Source organism: Rhinolophus ferrumequinum, chromosome 16 (assembly GCF_004115265.2).
Source record: "Rhinolophus ferrumequinum isolate MPI-CBG mRhiFer1 chromosome 16, mRhiFer1_v1.p, whole genome shotgun sequence".
Classification (NCBI taxonomy): domain Eukaryota; kingdom Metazoa; phylum Chordata; class Mammalia; order Chiroptera; family Rhinolophidae; genus Rhinolophus; species Rhinolophus ferrumequinum.
In genome coordinates this window covers 22,883,838-22,909,086 of record NC_046299.1, presented here as the reverse complement: position 1 = coordinate 22,909,086, position 25,249 = coordinate 22,883,838, and the positions used below count along the sequence as shown (strand labels likewise).

Genomic DNA, 25,249 nt, shown 5'->3' with positions numbered 1-25,249 from the left:
TCCCCAATGGGGACCGAAACAGATGACTCCTCTGTCCCTGCCCTTCCTTAGCCATCCCTGCCACATCAGCTTTTTAGAAGTAAGTCAAGTGGCAGCTGCTCCCTTCTCCTCAAGCCTTTCACCTTCCTTTATATCAGTTACAGAATTCAGAGAGCAGACAAGAAACACAGTCAGAAAGGTAAAGAAAATCTCTTATGTTATCAGTCGTGAAAAATGGTAAGTGTCCTCCTAGGCAGAGCCCAAACCAGCACACTGCGTTTTAAGCATGGCATTTTTTTGTGTTAAACTCAATCAGTGCATCCCATACACATCTGCCCTTTGAGGAAAAAGCATAAGCAAACTTTCCTTTAAAAGAAACCTCATACATATTTTAAACAGTCTGCTTTAAAACAAAAACACTTTATCAAATTTTTAGGACAGCTTTCATGGACAGCTCTGGAGTTCTCAGTGCATTTTAGTCCCCTTCTGTACCAAGCACTGAGGCTATCCCTTAGGCCGGGGGTGTCCAAACTGCGGCCTGCGGGCCAACTGCTGCCCGCAATCCATTTTTAATTGGCCCGCAGCAAATTCCAAAAATAGATTTAGTTTACTTAAATAAACCAGGTGAGGCAATACGTACTTCACCTCGAGGGAGTGGCCCGGCTGTTTGTGTATTTTACCGCATATGGCCCTTGGTGAAAAACGTTGAAAAAAGTTTGGACAACCCTGCCTTAGGCAAATGACCCAGCACTTGATAGTCTCTGCTTTCAGTATTTGTAGACCATTTCTTCTGTTAACAGCTAACCTTATGTTGGACAGGATAGATATTTTTTACTTTTCTTCTCTGGAAATCAGTGAGATAATAAGATAAGTGACTTGGCCTATTTTATCTACGGTTGTAATTCCACAGTGGTTTAGAAAGCAGAAAGCCTGATATAAAAATCCATGTGGGTAGATAATATGGAGGGATTTCCAGTGAGCCAAATGAAGTAATCTCAACTCATTTGGGTTAACAGAATCAGCAAACAGGTCAAAACCACTAACTTTGCATGTTATCAGACTTACTTCTGCACCAGATGGAAACATACATTTTTGAGGACAGCATGAAGCAAAGATAACTAATGCAAACCACTTACCAATGCAAGGCAGGGCGTTAACAGGCAAAGTGAAAAGGGCTTTTCAATGGAGTGAATCTATATGAACTTCAGGGATAAAAAGGATTGGAGTTTTTAATATAACCAACCTGGGCTAACACTGTGATGAAGTTGCGATTTAAATGAACAGCTTCATAAAGTGCCAGAAGGATGGCCTCATTGGTTCTAAAAAAAAAGAGAACAAACTGAAGAGGCTCTTACAGTGGAGTTAAAACAATATAACCATCAAGATAAGATTTCATCCCAGCTCCTCATCAATCCCTCTGAGTTTCTAACTCTCCCTTTCTTACCTTTCCTTATGTAAAGGATACACAGGCAAAGAGGAAAGAGGAAAGGGACTTTAATTCCTTGGTTCTTATCTACTTCATTCACTATTTTCACTCTCACTTTTCCACCCCAATCCAGTTAAGTCTTTAACTGGCTCAGATACCCAGTCCACTTTCATTTCATTACAGATAGCTAGGAACGGTTTTTCACCTTCTTGTGGCTCAATACACGGCACCAAAGTAGAGGTTTATAAGGGTCTATTATTGTTTAAAGCCCAAGAAACATGTGATAAATCACCAAAACAGTTTGAATCTGTAAATGATTAGCATGAGGTAACGTTTCACATTCTCCTATCCAGTCAGAGAACCCAGACTAAAGCACAAGTTACTGCACAAAGAATGTCAGGCACTTACTGTACTGAGATTTTCTCATGGGCATCTGCTATGAACATGCTGCCCACCTGTGGAAGAAAAGGGGAACTGCAGACTTACAGCAGAAAAAAAATTAAGAGCAGCTCTGCCTAGGAAGCCTTTAACCAGGGAAAACACAAGCGACATGCAGCCCAAGGGAACTTGGAACTCTAGCCCACCAGTCATACACAGCAAAACCAGCCCACTTTGAAGATCTTAAAAGAATCATAAGTAATAAATGAAATGAGAAGTCCACTAAATTGTCTTTCCCGAAAGGGACTTAAAAACAATCCTAGTACTTTTGTCCAGTTCTCCTTTTCAAACTGTAAGTTTAGTAACCACTGACAGCGAGTAAATGGTAACCTGGACATCTTCATCGCTCTCCATCTTTCCTGGAAGTTGCTTATTTGAAGTCAAAAACTAATTCACGTAGAACATCACAGAAAGCAGGGTGATTTTATCCAACACAGGTCCGTCTTCAGGGGAATATTTGGGTTTTAGACCAGAACTGTCTGTGAGACCTATTGTCCATCTTTCAGATCACAAAATCTTTATTTAGCCTGTTATCCCAGGCAGGGCCGCTGAGTAAGTACATAGAGTAGGTTGCTTCCAATATATGTGAATCAGAGGCACTGAGAAAGAGGCCCATCCCCCTAAAAGTCCCTTTCCACCTGCTCACTGATGTCCAAAGCTATGCAGCTGGAGCTTCGTTTGTTTAGTACAAAACTTTTTCCTCTTGGCCAAAAGACAAAGATCCCTGAGCAATATAATTATATCTCATTCATTTAACCAAGCATCAATACAGCGCTCATACTGCTCTGACCTGTGAGAGACTTATTTTATGCTTCAGAGTTAAAGAGCTTATCAAGTCCTTCAGCAGAGTTGTCATGCCCTGCTCAAGGGTATTGGCATTGAACAAGACTCAGTGACAAAACGAGAAGGATTGGCTTTAGAATTTCAGGCATCAATGACTGCTGCCGAGAATGGGGATAGTTTTGGGGCAGTGGTTTCCAAATTTTGCTGCATGTTAGAATCACCCGGAAGCTTTGCCCAGGTTGCAGTCGGTACCCCAAATCTGAATGTCTCAGGGTGGGAGCATCAGCAGCTTTAAGAGATCCCTGGATGGTTCCAACAGACATCACTTATTAGGAAACACTCAGAGTGTGAAAGGCAGGCTTTGAAATAAAATAGCTGATTGAAGCATAGTTTGGCCTGCATAATTGTAGCCTTCTGGGTTCCAGGGGCTTCGTTTAATTCTTACCAAAGCCCTAGGAGGTAGGTGCGAGGATCCCCTTCACAGGTGAGGGAACTGTCACAAGGGTTTAGGCAAGACTGGAGCTGTGAGTGCTTGGCCCAGAGCTGCCAGCCAAGTTCGATGCCTGTCTCACTGGGCCCAGGACTGCCTGGGCCTCAAGGATCCAGGAACTCATTTGTACTGTTCAGGGGTGGGCAGGAGCCCCGAGTGAGGGATAGTTAGATGTGCCCCAGATATATATAGGACAGGCCTCACACAGCCGGCAACTTAAGAAACTCCCCCCCCCCCCGTTTTTAAACAATCATTAAAAATGAAGTATTTAAAGAATTTTAATGATACGGAGAAATGTTCCCGATGGGTATGATAGGGAATTAAACAAGCAGCACACAAAACCACACATGTGTGTGTGGGTACATCTGTGTGTGTCTTCCTGGATTCAAAAGAGACTTAGAAGTAAACACACCAACATCTTAACAGAAGTTATTTCTGAATTATGAGATTATGGATAAATTTTTCTCTTTTAATTTTTTCCTTATTTTCCAAATTTCCTTCAATTAGCAAATAGTTCTATAACCAGAAAGAGCTAATAAACTCTAATTAAAAAAAAAAAAAAGATTGTCTTGCCCTGGGGCTGATTACTTGAATACTAACGCCCAAGAAGAAAGATTTTTCTGAATCTGCCTAGATTTTAAGACCTGCTAGACTTATCTCTTAAAAATCAGTCCCAGATTATCTGGCCCAAAATGCCTATAATGCCAACCTTGCTCAGCAGTCTTGCAAACTGGACCAATCACTTTCCTAGACCATGTACCTCTTGGCCCATTAGAGGAGTGGCTCATATCTACTGCACCAATCCCTCGACTCCAAGACCAGCTATGAGGGACCAAGTGGCCATAGCAGACAGCCAAGGCGCACACAGGGTTGGATTTACATCTAAATCCTCCTATTCTGTGTTCCTGAGGGTCAAGTCCTCAAACAGAGTCAACTTTTTAGAAAGCAAAAGTCTGGCTTATGTACATTAGTTATAGCCTTTAAAAACTGAATCAATTAATTTTGGGGGGAAAAAAATCTGCCCCAGAGAAAGCCAAGCTCTCCTTTCCCGTATCTCACTTAGGTTTGGAAATCACTAAAAGATATACAGCTTTCAAAAAAACCTGCTCTGGGCCAGCCCAGTGGCTCAGGCAGTTGGAGCTCTGTGCTCCTAACTCCGAAGGCTGCCAGTTCGATTCCCACATGGGCCAGTGGGCTCTCAACCACAAGATTGCCAGTTCGATTCCTCGAGTCCCGCAAGGGATGGTGGGCTCCACCCCCTGCAACTAAGATTGAACACGGCACCTTGAGCTGAGCTGCTGCTGAGCTCCCGGATGGCTCAGTTGGTTGGAGCATGTCCTCTCAACCACAAGGTTGCCAGTTCGACTCCCTCCAAGGGATGGTGGGCTGCGCCCTCTGCAACTAACAACGGCAACTAGACCTGGAGCTGAGCTGCGCCCTCCACAACTAAGACTCAGGACAACAACTTGAAGCTAAATGGCATTCTCCACAACTGAGATTGAAAGGACAACAACTTGACTTGGGGGGAAAAAAAAAAAGTCCTGGAAGTACACACTGTTCCCCAATCAAGTCTTGTTAAAAAAAAAAAAAAAAAAAAAAAACTGTGTACAAAAAAGAAACCTGCTCTGAGCAGCCTCCTTCATCATGCCATCACCTCAAACATCTAAACTTCTGAGTCCAGATTTGTCTACCTCTGCAGACCTCTTACATTTCTGAGCAGGTGAGAGAAAAACAAGAGGACTTACCATATTTGTTAAAGCAGAGAAAAAACCGCTCTGGTGCTCTTCTTCCTTGTCTTTATATTGCCTGCACAAAAATAACTAAATTCAACTTTTGCATTATTTATCAAGTATGTCTTCATCCGTGGCATTCTAGGTAATCAGGCAGGACACTTGTACAATTCACTGACTCCAGAAAACAAAAGCATGGACAGTCCAGCCACTGCAGTTTCCCCTGCAAGCGAAGAGGCACACATCTGCTCTTGAGGTACTATGTACCAAAATGCCTGGCTACTTTGGGAGAGACTTAGAAAGCGAGCTGGAAAAGTGTGAAACTGTTCTAACATATGGCTGATCCAGTTATTTCCCAAACAGCCTATTACTTGAAAAGTGTGACAGAAATTACTTCAAGGCTGTAACAGTGAAAATCTTGTTTGTTTTTGATGGAAGAAGAGGGGAAATATGTGAGCTAAAAGTAAACTATTTGTGGAGATGGGATAGATTTGGAATTTCAACACCCAACTGTGTGTGAGGAAAGTCTGGAAAGGAGCAAGAAAGAGCCTAGCCCTTGTCAGGATTAGGGACACTTCTGGTTTTCATTCACTGAATATAAGACCCTTCCCCATCCACAGCAGGAAGCAAACCAAGCATCAATGAAGAGAGCCCCCAGAACACACAGGGACTCGGGGAAATTGCAGTTGATTTCTCATGAAAAAGAAGCAAACTACATCTAATTCAATATGTTTTCTCCTTTTTCATTTTAAGCATATAAAAAAGCAGTGCCTCACAACCTTTTTTACATAGAATACAATATTTCTATGATATACTGGTGTTATGCGGCATCTCCGGTCCCGCTCCCCGCATAAGAACGCAGGATATGACGAATCCAAAACGGAACACCAACGGAGCCATGGACGGGGGGGTTCATACCACTATAGTCTCGCTGGCAACTGGGTTGGAGATGCAGGAAGCAGGCTCCACACGATGTGCAATCCACCCTCCGCTTCTCTGCCAAGCAACCAATCAGCACAGCCACAGCAGTTATATTCGTGGCTAATGGCTGACCGGTAACAGCTGATGGCCATCAGCTGTAATCGGATGGCCATCCACTGTGGCTGGGTGGCCATCAGCTGTTACCGGTCAGCCATTAGCCACGAATATAACTGCCGTGGCTATGTTGGTCAGTTGCTTGGCAGAGAAGCGGAGAGCGGATTGCGCATCGTGTGGAGCCTGCTTCCTGCATCTCCAACCCAGTCGCCAGCGAGACTAGAGTGGTATGAACCCCCCGTCCATGGTTCCGTTGGCGAGTCCGTTTTGGACTCGCCATATCCTGCGTTCTTATGTGGGGAGCAGGACCAGAGACCCCGCATTACAACTGGGCTAAATGGAAGAGACTGTTTGTGGCTGGAATACTGCTTAAAATGCTCTGCAATAAAATACCCAAAGGTTGCAAAAGAACGTGCCTAACTGTTTAAAGAAAAGATGGACACTAACCTGATGGCTACTTCTCCCAGTATTAGAAACAACCCTGCTAAAGCCATCAAGCCCTGCTAGAGCAAATACATCCGCCAGCAGCTGTACCTCCGAATTCTCTTCCGCGATAGGTTAGGGGAAGTTCACCTAAGACGCTAACAAACCTGTTTCCTACTCAACCAATTCAAGTGAAAATTACACCCTTCTCTTCTAGAAAGGTGGACTTACCTGTTATACTCAGATAAAGCCTGAGCAATCACAAGCCCCATTCCCTAGAAAGAAAACAGATAGCACAGGTGAAATAAGGGGCTGGTGGTGACGCTATGATGAGGCCAGGGAAAACACTAATTACACCCCTATGGTCCGAACCCAAGAAGTTCTACCTGAAACTTAGCAACAAGGACAGAAATTCTGAGAGGCATTCTCACAGCATCTAAAGGAACTTCTTTGGGGAGATTTTTCTGATCTAATTATCTTACTTACTGTTACTTAAAAGAGTAACGGGGTGAAACAGACCAGCCCAGATCACTGACAATTTCACTGAGATCATTTTCACCTCAGAAGACTGAGTCAGAATCTTCAAACTCTCATATGTCTCTAAAATAACCACAATGAAAGTGACAATGAGTCCCATACTGAAGAAGGTGCATACAGACAAGGCACTCTCTTTCAGGCCACAGGAAAACAGGAGTGTAATGGGAAGAACCATCCAATAAATGTTCAAGTGACTTATCAACTTTCCCTCCAGAATCTGCTAAGTACAACACAAAGATCAAGTAAGGCCACAAGGGGAATCAAGTGTGCTTCTCTATTCCTTAAGGAAATTAGAAGAATGAAAAGGGCAAGATGGAAAGAGTATAAAGCTAGACACCTAGGGGCCGGTCCGGTGGCTCAGGCGGTTAGAGCTCCATGCTCCTAACTCTGAAAGCTCCCGGTTCGATTCCCACATGGGCCAGTGGGCTCTCAACCACAAGGTTGCCAGTTCTATTCCTCGAGTCCCACAAGAGATGGTGGAGAGCGCCCCCTGCAACTAAGATTGAACACGGCACGCTGAGCTGCCGCTGAGCTCCTGGATGGCTCAGATGGTTGGAGTGTGTCCTCTCAACCACAAGGTTGCCAGTTCGACTCCCGCAAGGGATTGTGGGCTGTACCCCCTGCAACTAGCAACGGCAACTGGACCTGGAGCTGAGCTGCGCCCTCCACGAAACTAAGATTGAAAGGACAACAACTTGAAGCTGAACGGCACCCTCTATAACTACGATTGAAAGGACAACAATTTGACTTGGAAAAAAAAAAGTCCTGGAAGTACACACTGTTCCCCAATAAAGTCCCGTTCCCCTTCCCCAATAAAATCTTTTTTTAAAAAAAAAAAAGCTCTTCCTCCTCCCTATATTCAAAGATCAGATGTTATTTCCGAAACTTTGAAGGACATATTGTAACAGAAATATATCATCGTCCATGTTTCAGCTTTACCAAGACAGGCTTTACCATCTGGCTAGTTCTACAATGAGGAATCTCCCAGCATTTAGTCACCTAATCTTTTTTTATTTTATTTCAGCTTTATTGGGGTATAAGTGACATATAAAATTGTAAGATATTTAAAGTGTACAACACGGTGACTTGATATACCATCTATACCTTCCTATTCTTGGAAATTTAACTTACTGACTCTGTAGGACAGTCAACCTTAGCCCACTAGGACATGAAATATATATAACCAACTATTTTAACATGATTAGCAAGCAAATGTCCCCTCAAATCTTCCTTCCATGACGAGAAGACAGAATATAATAAGATAGCCGCACTAATGCTCTAAAAAGAAACACCAATTCCTTCTTGATAGCCAGATGAAATTAACACAATAGCTCTCTGCTCTCTGTTCTAAATATCCACTGAAAACAAGTTCACCGAATGCAAGTCATTAAAACAACACACAAAGATCCAGGTACTCACATTGAGCGTGGCCTCATCATCCACAATAGACAGCTTCACAATATAAGGATTCACAGACTGTTGGAGAAAAGCGATTCAAGGTGAGTGTGACCTACTTAAGAACCCATTAACTATTTAACAAAGTGTTAACAAAAATGCATCTATAAGGTCCTCTCTCTGTATCGATATTCCTTCTACACAGGCCCAACGTGTCATCTGACTCTCCCATTTCCAGTAAATTTCTCAGTGTAAATGGGCATTCACCAAACACACACACACACACAAGTTCTGTTCTACCTGCATTTTCCTCTAGGCTGAATCAGCTCAGGCCTAGGTCCGCCACTTCTCCCATCTTTCCCTCTTGTTTATAAGTGAACATTCCACAAACTCACTGGGAACAATTTCACCTCAGAAGAGAAGACTGAGTTATTCTATCCTGCCAATAATTTACTGAATCCATAGGGACAACTATCTTTTGGGAGACATAAAAGCTTCTTTGCCGTAAGGCACAAATTTATAAGTTGCTAGCTTATATTCTCACCCCAAAGGCTCTCTAACCATTCCACAAATTATATGCAAGGACTGATTCACCCACCCGGAACACAAAGCCACCTTGGGGGTGGAAAGTGGCAGCTGCTTAACAGCCAGAGAGGCCATTTATGGATCCGATACCCAAATAACACTGCAGGGGAACTGAAAAAAAAGGATGTAATTACCCAAACTACAATCTGGTCAGGACACTGGGATTTAATGATTGTCCCATCACTTAAAGCTTTGGAAGATTTCTTGAGTTTTTCCAGACCCAATCTCAGCTGGGCAGCATATGGAAATGAACATATATTTAAACTCATTAAGCATGTGGGCCATCTCCTACTGGTGGCATGAGAATCAACGACCTGCTCACCTTGAAAACATCCCACCCAAGGGATGTGAGGAAAGACCTCATGCAGATCAGGCACCAATTCTAACCCAAGGAAAGCAAAGAACAATAGTTCTCAGATTGGCAGTTTTTACAGCAACCAAGAAAACTCATTACTGAGAAACTTGGAAACCCAACTGGAAGGCTAACCCCCCCACATAGAGCTTATTTAATCAAGTTTCTGAGGGGATCTTTGAAATGTCAATTGGGAATGGAGAAAGAGACCTCTTTGCTTTCTTAACAGGCCAAATGTTTATAAGGTTTTCGACAACACAACTCAAGGAGGTAAAACCCACTCCATTTGTCACTTGATCTAACAGAGGAAAGTTCTCAACATTCTTCCTGAAACCAACAGTCAAATTCTGCTGGTGCTACAGACTTCAGACAAGATCCAATGCAAGTGGATCCCTGCAAAAGAAAATCAGCAACTGGCTGACTTAGAGATGCCACCATGATGAAAACAACACTAGAAGGAGAAGGCCACTTTCCTTGGCATAAGTTTTGAAAAGTCCTAGTTACTCACCTTCCCAAAAGTACACTGTTTTTGGTCATAATAAAGATCATCTGGTTACCAAGAATAGCTATGCTTTAACAGCAGTTGGGGAAAAGGCAAGGTGGCTAAGAGCAAGGGTTTGAAGTCTAGCGTCTCTACTTATTAATTATGACAAGTTAGGCACATTAACCTAAGCTCAATATCTCATCTGGAAAATGGGGATAATATTGTCTTCCCTGGGGTTACCATGAGACTTAAATAAAGTAAGACATGTAAGGTCCTTAGCATAGTATCTGGCACATGGTAAGGGCTCAATGATTGCTAACCATATTTTTTTCTCCTTTGACCATTTTATCACATTCAAGGGAAGCTCTTTAGGGAAGAAAAAAAGAGAGAGAGAGAGAGAAAGAAAAGGAACAACTTGCAACTAGACATAATAAACAATTTTATAATTTCTGGGAAATGTCATGTTCAGGGCAGCATTTGGGGACTGAGTCACTTCATCTCAGGAGACATGCCTAACGTAGAAGGCTAGGATATTAATGCTGTGAAAATTTCTATTCTGCCAGATACCGATTCTCCTTAACACTATGCACCTGTTGTGCTGGTCACGTTTTAAAACTGGGGCCAATCTACTTTTCATCCACTAAACAGAATTACCTACAAACTCAGCGCACCTTCAGGGACTCACGCGAACAGGGTTGTGGGGACAGAGTCCCAGGGTCCTGCCTTTATTTGATCTAAAGCATACCCTACTTACTACTTTTCATTGCACTTCCCTAGACTTTTTTTTTTTTGCCTCCTCTCTCTTTAGATGAAATGACTAAAATGGAATGCATTATTTGAAATGAGGAAGAACTATTTACATTTACTACGTGACATCTTTTCCATCACTTTCACTCTAGTTACTCGCCTTCTTTGTGTTTAGCTGGGCACCCCACCTTTCTGGTGCCCGCTGCACCTTTCTAGAGAGGTTTCAACTTACCCCACTGGTCATGGGATTGATTGTGGTAGTAACTAGAATGCTGTTCTTCCCAGCACACACCCTCTCATACTAGTTTGCATAAAATTGCACTAGCTTTTGGTTTTGCTATGTTCATCTGGAATTCCTCATGTTCCTGTCAAAAACCTTCCTGTTCCATGGTCACCAGGCTTCCTTAACGGTTTCTGGGGAGTGACTTCTATCAAAAGCTGCAAAGCCCAGATAAATTATGTCCACCAACCTGCCCTTGCCTACTATGTTAATTCTTCTGGGGTTTCTGACAGACTAAGAGATGCATGCCTCACTCCAGAAATATGATTTTCTCCAGTTCCTTGGCCATGTCCAATTTTTCAGGCTGACATGTCCGAGAGCCCTACTGGGCTGGGCTAGGGTTCAGTTTACACTTAGAGAAGCCAAGCCATTGCCTCCATCCAGCAGAGTGGCCTACATCCAGCAGAATGTTCTGAAAATATTCATTACTGATGATGGTGCTTTCCTATCACATATAATTCAACTCTCTTTAACTATCTTCAGCATTTTTCCTCAGCCATGTTTTTTGCTGTTGTAATAGGCCCTAGAGACTAATACACATGACAGAGATCAAAATGGCTACCATGCCAACCCCTCCAGATCACCAGTAAAACAGGTGTTGGTGATAAATTACATATTTATTACTGTGTTTCCCCGAAGATAAGACCTAGCCGGACAATCAGCTCTTATGCAAGACCGGGCCTTATATTAATTTTTGCTCCAAAAGGCGCATTAGAGCTGATTGTCCGGCTATGCCTTATTTTCGGGGAAACACGGTAGTAGCTCTACACATCATTCGTCAGTTCCTCCAAGACAATGAAAGCAATCAGCTCCTGGGATTTACAACACATTAACATTGCTCCATATATTCCAGTTCCTCTTTAAGTGTTCCTTTCTCACAGCCTCCCCTTCTTCCATATCCTTCTTTATAAGAATAAGTGCCAGATTTTGTTACCCATCACTTTTGACCTGGCCAGGAATCATATCAAACATCATTAAGTAAAGATCCAGAAGTTCAGAAATGACAATCCTCCCTCCAGCTGCCCTACTTCTCATAGCACTGCTTACTTGTCAAGGGAAGAAACTCAGGTTGCCTCAATATAGCTCCTGACTTCTGGGTTTGGTAAAGTACTCCTACAGTCCAGGACTCAGTACCAAATGCTCCCTATTCCTCTGAAGCTATCCCCAATGAGGCCCCGGTCTTCCCTAAGTGCCCCCTGCTTCCTTTTCTATGTATTCTTCTGCCTTTGGGGGGGGAATCAAGTAGATGCACCAACCCAAGTAGAAATCTCTAAGTGTTGTTCATCTCAAAAACCTATAAATCTGGGGGCGGCCGGTTAGCTCAGTTGGTTAGAGCGCAGTGCTCTTAACAACAAGGTTGCTGGTTCATTCCCCACATCGGCCACTGTGAGATGTGCCCTTCACAACTAGATTGATACAACTACTTGACTTGGCTGATGGGTCCTGGAAAAACACACTTAAATTAAAAAAAATAAAGTTTGAAAAAAACGAAAACCTATACGTAAATCTGTCCCCAATTAATTCAGGGACAAAAAGAACTCCAGAATTAATATGGATAAGGTTCTGAATTCAATTTCCATTAAAATCCGAAAGAGTTCCCAGGCCAAGAGTGATACTTATACAAGTGGATTGCATTAAGGAAATCCAACATATAATCGTCCAATCTTTCAAAATAGATTCATTAGGTCAGTGGTTCCCAATTCTAGCTAATCATATTCAATAGAGGATCCAAACAAAAAACACAGATTCTCAGGTCCCACCCTCAAGATTCTGATTCAGTGTATTGAGAGTAAAGCCCAGAAATTTCTTCTAAAACGTTCCTAGGTAATTCCAATGATAAGTTGGGTTTGAAAACCACTACATTAGGGATATTTACTCACTTTATTAGAAGTTGTACCACAGGACTCCTTTTAACCAGGTATATCCTCTGCCCTATGCATTTAATATAGAACTTTTAAATTTTAGTTTATCAAAATTAATCTATATATCATTTACCAAGAACATGTCTTCTACATTAAGCAAAGTCCTCTAGGAGTGTCCACATTTAGGAAGATTATAGAAAGATAACTATCCGTTAAAAGGCCCACTTACCTCATATTTTCTGTAGTTCACCAGCAAAGCCAAGAGGACTACAGCATCATATCCATGCTCCCTGCGACTTGGGGGGTGGGAAAGTATCTGTAACAAGAACCAGAAATGCATGAGAGTGCTAACTTCTAGTTCCTAGGAACACACACAGAGAAGATATTAGGAGGTGGTTTACCCAAAAGAGAAAAGGGTGACAAGGGAACTGACCAACCTGTAAAATTGCTTCAAATATGCTGTTGATCATTACATACTCCAAAATAGTGTTCTGGCTGATGTTATCTGTCACCTGGATGCAATAAAAGGCTTTTTAAAAGTCTACACCGAAGCACTCTGATATCTTATATATGTATCACCTCCCCTAGCATCTAAGAGAAACAGAAATGTTAAAACATTCTACTAGATACTTAAGTAGATCTTTCATAAGCTCCCCCAAAGCCACAAGAGCCTAAATAGACAGACCCTAGTTGGGTAGGAAATTAGCAAATTAAAACTCCCTAAATCTTTGAACTTCTCCTTGTTTCTCTCATACCCTCACACAAGCATTTGCTTAACAGTTTCTTGGGTTTCATTCCTCATATGCACAGGAAGAAGTTTATGATCCAGCAGTCTTCAAGTCGTGGCAGGGAAAGGGAACCACCTGAAGTAAATGAACTGTACCCTACTCTCCTCCCACCAGAAGGTACAGGCCAGCTTTGTGCTATAAAATCAAAGTCAGAACAAATAAAAATATTCAGAATCAAAAAATTGTTTCCAAATGAGACTTGGTGAGAAAGGCAGATCTGAAAACCCAAAGAGAGTAGCTCTCCAGGAGTGGTACCTCTAAAGTGACAAACATCACATATCCTGCAGGTTAAGATGCCAGCAGTTTCTCCAAAGAGCAATTTCCAGGAAGTGAAAGCCCATGCTAACATCCTTCTATATATTCAAACACAACAGAGTGATGTAATGCCCCAGTAAAGAATTAATTTTTTCTCTTCTCCTTTCTAAATTTGGGCTCAAGTATTTAAATAAGCTTGCCCCTGTTGTCAATTAATACCCTTGACAAAGAAACATACAGATGGGTCACTTACAGTCACTAAGCAAAGGAGAAGTTTCAGACATAAACTCTTCAGACTTTCAGAACCTTCTGCACAAAGCAATGAATCCAAACTCTCCATCAAGTTCTGAGAAAGAGAACCATTAAGTGTTAAACCACATCAAGTAACATCTGCACTGTGTCTTTGTCCAATTCTGGGTTATGTTACACAGGGTAATATGAATAACACACAATGAAGCAAACATATCATTCCAAGGCCGAGGCCTTACAAAATTAGACAAAGAAAAGGAAGACTTCTAAGTCTAGCTATTTTCAGGAAAATGCTTTAGAACAATTGCACAGAACAACAGAATTCACTCTTCTACCAAATGAATGTTTGCAGCCTGCCATCCTCATATAAACCTTTAGATTAGAATGAAGTAAATTTTTAAAAGGTCAATAATAATGGTTAAATTAATAATAAATATATAAATTAAAAACAATAAATAATAAGCTAATTAATTACATAAAATAAAATTCGATTAAATACATTAAAAATAATAAATGGTTAAGTTCAAGGTTAATAATAAATAGTTCAATAACTAGATAGGTTTCATTATTCGATAAAGAAAGCCTATCACTTGATGCAGGCACACTGAACAAACAACGAGACAGTATCACTACTGGCTATCGCTGGCCATCCACACTATCCAACAAAGCTAGCTTGTGTCTATCCGGTCAATTCTACGAGACAATGAGACTGGAGTTTATCACTTGTATTAACAATCAGCTGTTAGACCCAAAATAATCAAAAGATGAAACCTTTAGGTACCACAATGGAAGAAAGAAGAAAATAAATCTTTTACATTAAATGAAGGAAGAGAATGAATGGAGAATAAGGATTTAGCATGCAGAAAGGGCAAGTGAAGGTTCAAAATAAGCTACGTCAGTTCAATTCAACAAATATGTAGTGAGGGTCTACTATACGTTAAATATTTCAAAAATACAAGAAAAAATAAGACAATGATCCTTGCTGTCAAGGTATTTTTAATCTAACGGAGAGAAAAATAAACAGTTTTGATTTAATGGTTACTATGACAGAAATATACATGGAAGAAGAGAACTAGTTCAGATATCTCCTATTCCAGGACTCCTCTAGGGTAGGTTATATTTTGAAAAATCAGTAGGAATTAATTAAAACTTGAGGAGAAAAGGAATTCTAGACAGGCGTTGGCATGATCAAAGACACATGAGGTATGAAATGGCTCTGTGCATGGAATTGAAATACAAGTAATTTGTTGTTATGGAAGTATCAAGAGTAAGGCACAGTGGCAAGAGATGAGACTAGAGAAATAAATAGGAAACAGATCATGAAAGTTTTATAAAGCTAACTAAGGAGTTTGGTTTTTAACCTGTTAGTGATAGGAAACTGATGAAGGGTTTTAAGAGGAAAGATTTGAGTGTAAAATACAATACCTCTGGTGTCAGTGTGAATGACAGATTTAAAGATGGTAAGCCTGGAGGGAAGGAGACAAATGAGGACTACTCTATCAATTTCCTGAGGATAGTTGCCATGTCTTATTTGCCACTGTATCCCCAGTGCCTGGCACATAAGAGACTAACAAACGTTTGTCAAAAGAATGAATGAAGGTGTCACTGCCATAGTTCAGGTGAGAGATATTGGGGACACTGGCAGTAAAGTGAAAAGAAGAAAAGACATGTATGAGAAATATGAGCTGAAGTACAATTAGCTGAATTTAGTGATTGCCTGAATGTAAAAGATGAGAGGGAGGAAAGAGTCATGGATGACTCCCACTTTTGTGGCTTGGGGGACTGAGAAGACAGGTACCCCTACTCTGATAGGGAATGAATGAGGAAGAACAGATGTAGGGGAAAAATGAGTTCCATTTTGGATAAGCCAAGAAAGAGCTACTTAGGGATATGTGAGTGGGTGTATTCAGCAAGTGCTCACTGAGCACATACACAACTCTGAGACTCATGAGGGGCTGTTAAAGCTAACGATACAGACTTAGTCAGCAGCATATAGGCAGTAGTTAGCATGATGAAATGAAATAGAGATGTGGGGTTTCACAATGATATATATATGAACTATACAGGCTAGAATTAAAAACTGATTCTGGGTACTAAATTTTTGTGTATTGGTAATTGTATATTGGTAACTTTGTAAAATATCCTAATCACTATAAGAATTCTTTGGCACACAGATTTCTTTACTTTAAATTTAGTGAGTGACAGAAGACTAGTTCTTCACATGGACATTCATTCAAGACAGTGTCAAACCATGCAAATCATATATCTGATAGGGGCTTATATCCAAAATGTATAAAGAACTCTTAACGATTCAACAATAATAAGACAAATAACTGAATCTAAAAATGGGCAAAGGATTTGAATAGACATTTCTCAAAAATATAGACAAAAACTACTGTTGACAAGGATGTGGAGAAATTAGAACCGGCATACTTTGTTGGTGAAACTATAAAATGGTACAGCAACTTTGGAAAACAGTTTGGCAGTTTCTCAAAATGTTATAAACATGGAGTTACCATATGACCCCGCAATTCTACTCCTAGGTATTTACCCAAGAAAAATGAAAACATATGCCCACATAGAAACCTGTACATGAATGTTCATAGCAGCATTATTCATAATAGCCAAAATGTTGAAACATTCAAAATGTACATCAACTGAGGAATGGATAAATAAAACAGTATGGTATATTCATACAATGGAACACTAATCAGCCATAAATAGGAATAAGTACTGATACATACTGCAACATGGATGAACCTTGAAAACATGCTAAGTGACAGAAGCTAGAAACAAAACACCACATATAATTTCATTTATATGAGATGTCCAGAATAAATCAATCCATAGAGACATAAAGCAGATTGATGGTTGCCGGGGGCTAGAGAGAAGGGGGAACGGGGAATGACAGCTAATGGCTACATGTTTTGTTTTTGGGGTGATAAAAATGTTTTAAAATTAAAAGTGGTGATGGTTGTACAACTCCATTAATATACTAAAAGTCACTGAATTATATACTTTCAAAGGGTGAATTATATGATATGTGAATTATATATCAATAAAGCCGTTACTTTTTTTAAAGTGTCAAACGATAAAAATTAAAATTCTTATAGTCATTGTGTTGAATAAGAAATCTTCAAGTTTAGGACTAAAGTTACCTTTGTACATTAATTTGTTATATTTAAATTCACAAATGTTTTTAAGTATATATGATCGTATGCTATAAATCATAAAATAAACTGCTCAGTCTCTATCCTGCAGGAAAATGATGCCTCAAATTCAAATCTGAATTTCCAATCATCCTTTATTCAGATAAACCAAATCTGTAAAATGAGACTATTCAAATTCAAGGTTAAGTCCAATCTATATCTAACTGCGTCTTAATCTTCAAGCATAGCTGTCTGCAGATGGTACCACGAGCAAATGTCAGAAGCAGCCATCCACAGGCACACCTGCAGCTTGACGGCTCACCTTCATGCACAGCTCTGCCTTGTCAAAGCCCATCAGCATGTTAATAATGTCAAACCCAGACGTAGACTTATTCTTCTGGTGGACGCCTCGAATGAGTGCACACAAGGTCTGCAAAAACGAGAGAAAGGATTCTTTCTAGAGAGGAAGTCTCAAAACGCAAAGGGCAGTGGATCTGTAACCTCACACTGCAACCTCAAAACCTCCCGCTTGCACAGCTGACATTCAGTTGCTCTAATACTTGGGCTCCAAAACATAACCTGCAAAATCCAGAATTAAAAGAGGAATAGCAAACTGTTGCCATCCTCTTTTTTGTTGCTTTTTAATCATCCTCTTTTTAAAAATTGTACTGCAGACAAAAACTGGAAGGTGATATTCAAAAATAAAAAGGAGTCCTTTAGTTTGTGTCATGGGATTGGTAGAACTTTCCTTTATTTAAAATTAATTTCAATATTTACATTGTCATTTATAATTTTTAATAATTATTTTTTAATAACTACAAGTTACTTAAATCCCTATACAATAACAATCAATTGCTTCAAATCTTAAATTTATTGCGTTTCTACTTACTAGCTGTGTGAGTACAAATAAATTAGTTAACTTTTCACTGCTTCAGTTTTCTCATCTATAAAATGGGAGTGATAATAATAGCAACCGTTTCATAGGGATGCTGTGAGGACTACGTGAATTAATACTATAAAGCACTCAGAATAGTCCCTGAAACTTTGTTAAAGCTCCAAGAATAGTACCTGGAACTTTGTTAAAAATTAGTTAAGTATCAGCTATTACAATAATGTACTAATTTTTATGAGTCACCAGGTGGATTAATATCAATTTATTTCCACTGAACTAAAAACAGTTTACAATTCATGCCCCCACAGTTAGCCACTGCAATTACAGGAAGTACAATTTCCAACTTTCATTTCAACTTTCAATGAGCCCCTACAACTAGATGCTCAAAACCGTGCCAGAAGTTAACAAAGCTACAGTATAAACACCATCCTTCTTTCTGGGGCATAAGCTCCAGAGGTAAGTTCTACATTGTACAGATGAGAAAACTGGGACTCACAAGGTGACCTGCACAACTAGTAAGTTAGAATCTTAAACCCAGTCAACCAAAATTTCCAATAAAATCTTTTATGCTGTCATGGAGCTTCATATTCTAAGTCTGTCAATCACAGCCCACTATAGGCTACACTTGGAGCTACTAGACAGTAAACTTAAGAAACTCTGCCCATCATTCACTCAATAAAAATGTACTTCTAGAGTGCTATTTCCCAGGCACTGTACTACACACTAGGATCAAAGTATTGAGTGTAACTATCAAAGTCTTTGTCCTCAGGAAACCTATAATGTATCTCCACGAGCCCAATGGTTGGCACATAACAGGAAGCCAAGAAATAATTGTTCAGTCTTCCTCATGATCATGCCACTTAGCATGAAGAACAATGATTCTTAATGTTTTCAGAGTTACAGACCTTTTTGAAAATCTGAGGAAAGCCCTCTCTCCAGAAATATTACACGAGGTTAAACAACTAAGTTCGCGAACTCATCCTAGAAAAAGTGCTACATACCTCTGAATATCTGAATATCACTACAGTCACCTTCGAAGTACTCCCCTTGGGAAGCTATGAACTGATGCCAGCACATAGTCAACCCTTCAAAGCAATTTTTGAACTCTTTTTCTGGAATGACCATAAGAGCTGTTGTCATATTACCCTTGATGTCCTGAATGTCATCAAAATGTCTCCCTTTTAATATTCCTTTATCTTCAGGTAAAGAAAGAAGTCATTGGAGGCCAGATCAGATGAGTAGGGAAGGTATTCCAATATAGTTAGTTGTTTACTGGCTAAAAACTCCCTCACAGACAAGTGCTGTGTGAGCTGGTGCATTGTCATGATGCAAGAGCCATGAATTGTTGGCGAAAAGTTCAGGTTGTTTAACTTTTTCACACAGCCTTTTCAGCACTTGCAAATAGTAAACTTGGTTACCAGTTTGTCCAGTTGGTACAAATTCATATTGCATAATCCCTCTGATATCAAAAAAGGTTAGCAACATCATTGCAACAAGTTCACAAACTTAATTGTCAGACTTCATACATATGCACATAAAATATTACATATAATTTCAGGGAGTCAAGGACCCTCTGAAACCTCAGAATAAGAACTCTTGATCTAGTGAGAAAATACTGTATTAAGAATCTCCTGATTTTTGCAGAAGACTAAGCATCCTTTCCTCATTTTCCTCTTTTCCTTTCCTCAAGTAAATAATAAGAATGATGCCAAATAATCTGCCTTGGCATTAAGTCAAATGATACAAATGGACAAGATTACTACTATAAGCATCAAGGTGTTTAACCAGGAAGATGGCTAAACAAGCATAGCGTAGATGTTTGATTACTTAAAAGAAGTAAAGAAAACAGAAAACCTCCTAACTTCAGGGTAATTCTAGGTTCCTCAGATCCCAACAGATGTGTTACAATTCCTTTCTCCTATCAAACAAGACGTCCCTAGACTCCCAGCCCTGTACCTGCAATGCATTGACAACTCGAATTGGATGCTCCTCTCCCAAAGCCTGGATGCAGTGTTGAAATAAGCAATTAATGTTGTCCTTGATCTTCATTAATTCCTCACCATCCAGAGATTCCAGCTTGCCTTCTAGGTACTCTAAGTTCACCTAGCAAGCAAACAATAAGGGCCTGAGTGCATTTGTAGTACAGCACCTAGAACCCCTGAGAAGGCAATCTCAGTTACCAGGAAAATCCACAGACGCCACCAAGTCTTACCTTCATGAGGAAGAGCTCCTCCCAAAATCGAGGACTGCACTTACTGGGGTCCTCTGTCTAAAACCAGAAGATAAACAGGTTCAATATCCCCAGCTTACACTAAATCATTAAGAATACATTTGAAATGGTCACTATACATAATCACCCTTACCTTTCAAAATCACCTTTCAAAACTAACTTTTAGTTTCGTCATTCTAAGCTATTGTAATGGGGAACAACAGTTTTGGGTTTTTTTCCCCCAAATGGAAGACACTGTGCATAGATTCCCTGTACCAAAAGTCAAATAAAGGCTCAAAGAACCTCCCTCAAATCTTTCTCTTCTAGCAAGAAGTGAACCTAAGCATCTGAATAAGTTAGTCATATTACATATCCCCACTGCATCTGTATGGTACTCAGTTGTTAAAGCCCATTTACATACATGAAACCTAAAGACCCAGTGAGCCAGGTAGGGTAGATATTATCACTATCCTCCTTTTAGGAAAGAGGGTCCACAAAGCTAAGTGACTTAACAAGTGCAGAAAACAGAACCCAGATCATCTAATACTGCCATGGCTTTTACAACTTCCTCTGTTGACTACTTCTACTTGCCCTTCCATATGCATTTAGGGCTCTGTACAGAGCTTTTAATATGCTCTTTCCTTAATTCAAACTGGTCTAAAAGGTTAGCAAAATTATAGTACTACAATCCAAAATTTCTTAACAATAATTTTCAAACAAATTCTAGAAAGTCAGAGACTTGTGGTTAATGAGTGAAACAAGAAAGCTTTTCATTTTACAGGAAAAGCTAACGACATAAAAACAGTAAGTCAACTGCCTGCTATCACCTTACCTTAAGTTGACCTTTTAAAATTATTACCCATTAAAAATGATTAATGAAGAACTAATGTCTTCATTCATTAAAAACTGCTCTAATAATAAAATATACTAGGAATCTCTTTTGGATTTTTAACTGAGGATGACAACGAGAAGCAACATTTCTGGCCTTCTCCTAAGGTCCTCATTTAGTCTCTTTCTCTCAAGTCCTAGTCCCCAGGAGATGTCACACTTTGATCCTTACACTTCTGTAATGTCATTTTGTTGTCTGTGTAAGAAATTCAGGGAATTCATGGAGCTGGCACTTCCCATCCTCAAAGCTCACGCAAGCTGAAATCATATGTATACCAAGCTTACTTAACATAGAAAGAGCCCGAATAGGATCCTAGTACCCCCTCATTTTCTCTATGTGACCACCTGCACTGACCTGGGCAATTCTGTATTAATTTTGTGCATATCAAACTCTATCTCTAAGGCTTTGCCAAGAGTTAAATATTTCACTTGACTGAATTATTTATCCTGGGCCATGTGGCAAAGTTGAACAAATAAGGGCTCTGGTATCAGACACTAGGGTTCAAATCACCTTCTAGCGGTGATCCCCAATTTTTTCATCTATAACATGCTCTTTTACAATGTCACATGTAAAAACATAGCCCTCTTGCACCATTTTTGTCAGAATTAAAACTAATGTATTTAGTGATACATTTAGAATAATGACAGGCACACAGTAGAAACTTCATATACAGTAACTCTTTTTATAGGTATTAATCTGTTTTACATGTACTACTTATGTCCAGGACTTCAGAAGGCAAGTACCTCTGCAGGACATCTAATTACTATAACCTTCCCTGCTAGTGTATCTTTTATAACACAGGCTTGGACCATGGTCAACCAGCAGTTATGAAAGCCTAAAGAAATTCCCTACCTAACTGCTAATCATTCCTCAGTTAACTCATATAGAGATAGTCTAAGCAATTGCTCTATCCACTAACAACTAGAGATGGAATATAATAGTGCATCTTTTTAAAATATCTGAATCACAGACTTCTAGGGCTAAAACGAATTTCAAGAGACATCAAGGACAGAAGAGTCCTTAAGTCAGATCATAAGGAAGACAAGTCTTTCGCAAAGATATTCAGAAAAGAAGCTTCCCCAGGCTCCCTTCCTCCTTTCAATTGTTTTACTCAGTTTATGGCAACAATCTATATTAATTAGTACATGATCATCATTTCTACCATGAGAGAGCTCACTCTCACTCTTGCTCTCCCCTTTTGCCCTCTGAATAACTGGAAGATAGCATGCAGAGGTGAAGTGATTTCTCATTTTGGAACAAGAAACTAAGCCATCAAGCTGTGCAGAGTATCAGGGCTCCAGGCCTTACCATGAAGATCTCATCATACATCAGCACTACTTTTTCCTTCAGTGGTTTTTTGGAGGCTGAAGATTTCCGGAGCAAACCACCCCGTTTCTCTACCTGTGCCATGGTTAGAGAATCTGTGAAAAGAAAGCCACAGTCAGTGCTAGAAATACTTTCCAAGATTCTGGAGACTCTATTGAAATACCTCTCAATGGGAAATTTTTTAGGAAGAAGAAATGATAAAAAAGCACATTATAGATCTTGTGCATCTGCCCAAACCCCCTCCCCTGACCAGGTAATTTCAAGATTTAAATCATTACTTGGCCTACAGCACACACATTTTACATCCTTAAAACATGCCAGTGGACAAGGCTTAAAGCAGATCTAAAACCAAGCAGGAAAAGTGTAACTAGCTCCATCTGTAATAGGTCTGGCCATATAGTTGAGGTTGATGGAAGGAAGGCTGCAAAGCACACACTGCCCACAGACTGATGGTGAAGTTAAATTTCAAGTATTGATCGGGCCTAGGACCATTAAGACAGGAAGTGTGCTGCAGACTGATGTGCTCTATTGATTTCCCCAAAGTAAGTAGGTCCTCCACACTGCAAAGTACTTGGCCTTCACTGCCTCGTAAATCACACTGCACTTGACTGTCTTCAGAAATTCCGCTGGAAAGAGACCCAAGGCGGAAAATAGCAGTTAAAGGCCAAAAACTAAACTTGATTTCAGAATAACCGAATATTAACAATAACAATACACTCCTTTCAAATTTAATTATATTTGTAACACTATTACACATCAAACCTCAAAGAATTTTTTGATTCTATATAAAAGCAGTTCCATGAATCATGCCCAAATTTTCCCATGTTCCTTCAAGGAAGTCTCAATTTTTTTTTCAAATAAGAACTTGAAATTCCATAGGTCTCCACTGTAAATTTACACATATTCATTCCCTCACTTCCCAGATTCTTCATACTATTGACAAAATACCTGTCTCTTAAATTCTAGGCTCTTGTTGTGAAGCTTAATCTCACCCAATGGCAAGTACTGGAGGTAGCAAGAAGCCTGAGTTTTATTTCCAGACGAATCCAAAGCAGCAGAACAAAATTAATTTTGTTCAATGACTTTTGGAAAATACGCATTATCTTTCAAATCAAAATAAAAATTTTTGGGAAGAGATGCATCCAATAGCATAAAAGATTATATCTCAAGACATTGTCTTTCTCTAATACATATAGCCAAAAGGGAGATTCAGCTTTGAGCACAAAACGCACAAAGCACAGAAAATTTTTCCAACTAGATAGCAAGCATCTTTAGCAAAGGGATTACATCTTATACTTTGTCTAAAAGTCTTTGGCTCATGGCAAATGCTCAGTGTATGCTCTTCACTGACTGATTCTGAAATAAGGGAGGGAGGGGACCTGAAAAGTCCTAGGTCTGACCTGAAATTTTAGTTAAGACCTATCTTTACTGAGGCCTCACTAAGGCATCAAATTCCATTATGGTCAAGAAAACTGAAGGGAAAAACAACGAGAGGTTCTTGTGGCTATTTATGCTATATGGATCATGGCTGTGTCATAAAGCATGATATACAGCCTCCATTCAAAACATTCCTGTGTCTTTTAAATAGATTATCAAGAAGAAGATATCCTTATTGGGGGGGAAACAAATTGGAAATCAAGAGGATCTTATTAAAATAAATCAAAAGCAATGCAATTCTGAGCTTAGTGGGTATAGATCTTCCGTGTACTCAGCTTCAACCAGTTGATTAGTGGCAACAGTGGGAACCACGAGTTCCTGGATGTGAAAAGCACATGTTTACAAACATCCTCCTCTGAGGATTTATAATTGGGTTACAGCTAATCAATGTCCACCCCAAATCTAATAAACTCATTTTCTCTATTTCAGAATCAATACTTTCTAATAAGCAGAAGGGAATAGGAGAGGAGGAAAAAAACATTCCAATTCAAAGTACCAAATTTCCTAAGAAATTTAATTCTATTTATCACTCTCTTTCCATTTGGAACAGGGAAGAAAGTCAACCAAGGGCCTCAGCACATTACTCTCTGTCATCATCACAGGCAACTGGAATTGACCATTCAAGCTGTCAGAAATGTGACTGGAAACTGACAACATCCAGTCCTCTCCTCCTCCAGCCCTTCTATTCATGGAACACAGCAAACAAGGGTGTGCTAGGGTGGGGGACTGGGAGAAACATAGAATTCTTACATAAGTTTTTTGGGGGAGTCTCACAAAATAAACCTGTGCTCCTAATTTTGAAAGTAAAATATCTGACTGGTAGAGCAGTAAATTGCAACACATCAGTAATGTGCATGCAATCTGTTTACATCCTCTCTGTGCTTTCTTTTTCTTTTTCACAACCCTCCCCTGTCGTAGAGAGAATCAGTACCAGCTGAGCAGCAGCAGGGCATAAAAGAAACAACAGCAGAACCCAGACTAGAACACAGGTCTCCCAACCAACTAGATGGCACTGAGTAAATCATTGTGCTTCTCAGTTTCCTTACAAGTAAAACAAGGAGACTGAACTAGACGTATCATCTAATGATTCTCTCACCATCACTGAAATACCACAATCACGTAAAGAATACCTAAATATTATAAGGCACCCCGTAGGCACTACGGGGTGACAAAGAGCAAACTCCAGACCTGATCCCCTGGGAGCTCACAATCATCAGCAGAGACAGACACATAATAACCCATAGCACAAGGCAAATCATGAGAAATAGAGTAAAGGTACAACGGAAATGCTATGGAGCCACGAGGAAGGGAAAGAAGCATTCTCTGACTATGCTATGACCTCTGCTGATCCAGGCTTTTAAATCCTTCTGGTGAAGAAGTAAATACAGCAAAGCCACAGTAATCCCTCAGAAATGTCATCTTAGGCTTTAATACAGTTTCTCAGAAATAAGACATACTAGGCAAAATATAAAAGAGAACCAGGCAACTTTTCATACTAATTTCACCTAC

The 25,249-nt window shown here is 40.0% G+C and overlaps 1 protein-coding gene across 3 annotated transcripts in view; it reads right to left on the bottom strand.

The window, feature by feature from the left end:
• The window catches only part of ARMH3 (armadillo like helical domain containing 3), a 150,101-nt gene that overhangs the window by 114,801 nt on the left and 10,051 nt on the right, over positions 1–25,249 (bottom strand). For 2 of the 3 annotated variants that reach the window (XR_004425337.1, XM_033130949.1), the window contains exons 2-13: positions 22,286–22,398; positions 20,092–20,148; positions 19,836–19,982; positions 17,310–17,417; positions 13,843–13,935; positions 12,984–13,058; positions 12,776–12,862; positions 8,261–8,317; positions 6,536–6,579; positions 4,862–4,922; positions 1,814–1,860; positions 1,223–1,298 (exon numbers count right to left, since the gene is read on the bottom strand). Coding sequence is in view for 2 of the 3 variants with exons in the window: in XM_033130949.1 (XP_032986840.1) it covers positions 1,223–1,298; positions 1,814–1,860; positions 4,862–4,922; positions 6,536–6,579; positions 8,261–8,317; positions 12,776–12,862; positions 12,984–13,058; positions 13,843–13,935; positions 17,310–17,417; positions 19,836–19,982; positions 20,092–20,148; positions 22,286–22,387 (954 nt within the window). In the remaining variant the exon portion in view is untranslated. The remainder of the gene's footprint in view (positions 1–1,222; positions 1,299–1,813; positions 1,861–4,861; positions 4,923–6,535; positions 6,580–8,260; positions 8,318–12,775; positions 12,863–12,983; positions 13,059–13,842; positions 13,936–17,309; positions 17,418–19,835; positions 19,983–20,091; positions 20,149–22,285; positions 22,399–25,249) is intronic. The other variant, XM_033130950.1, reaches the window with a different exon arrangement.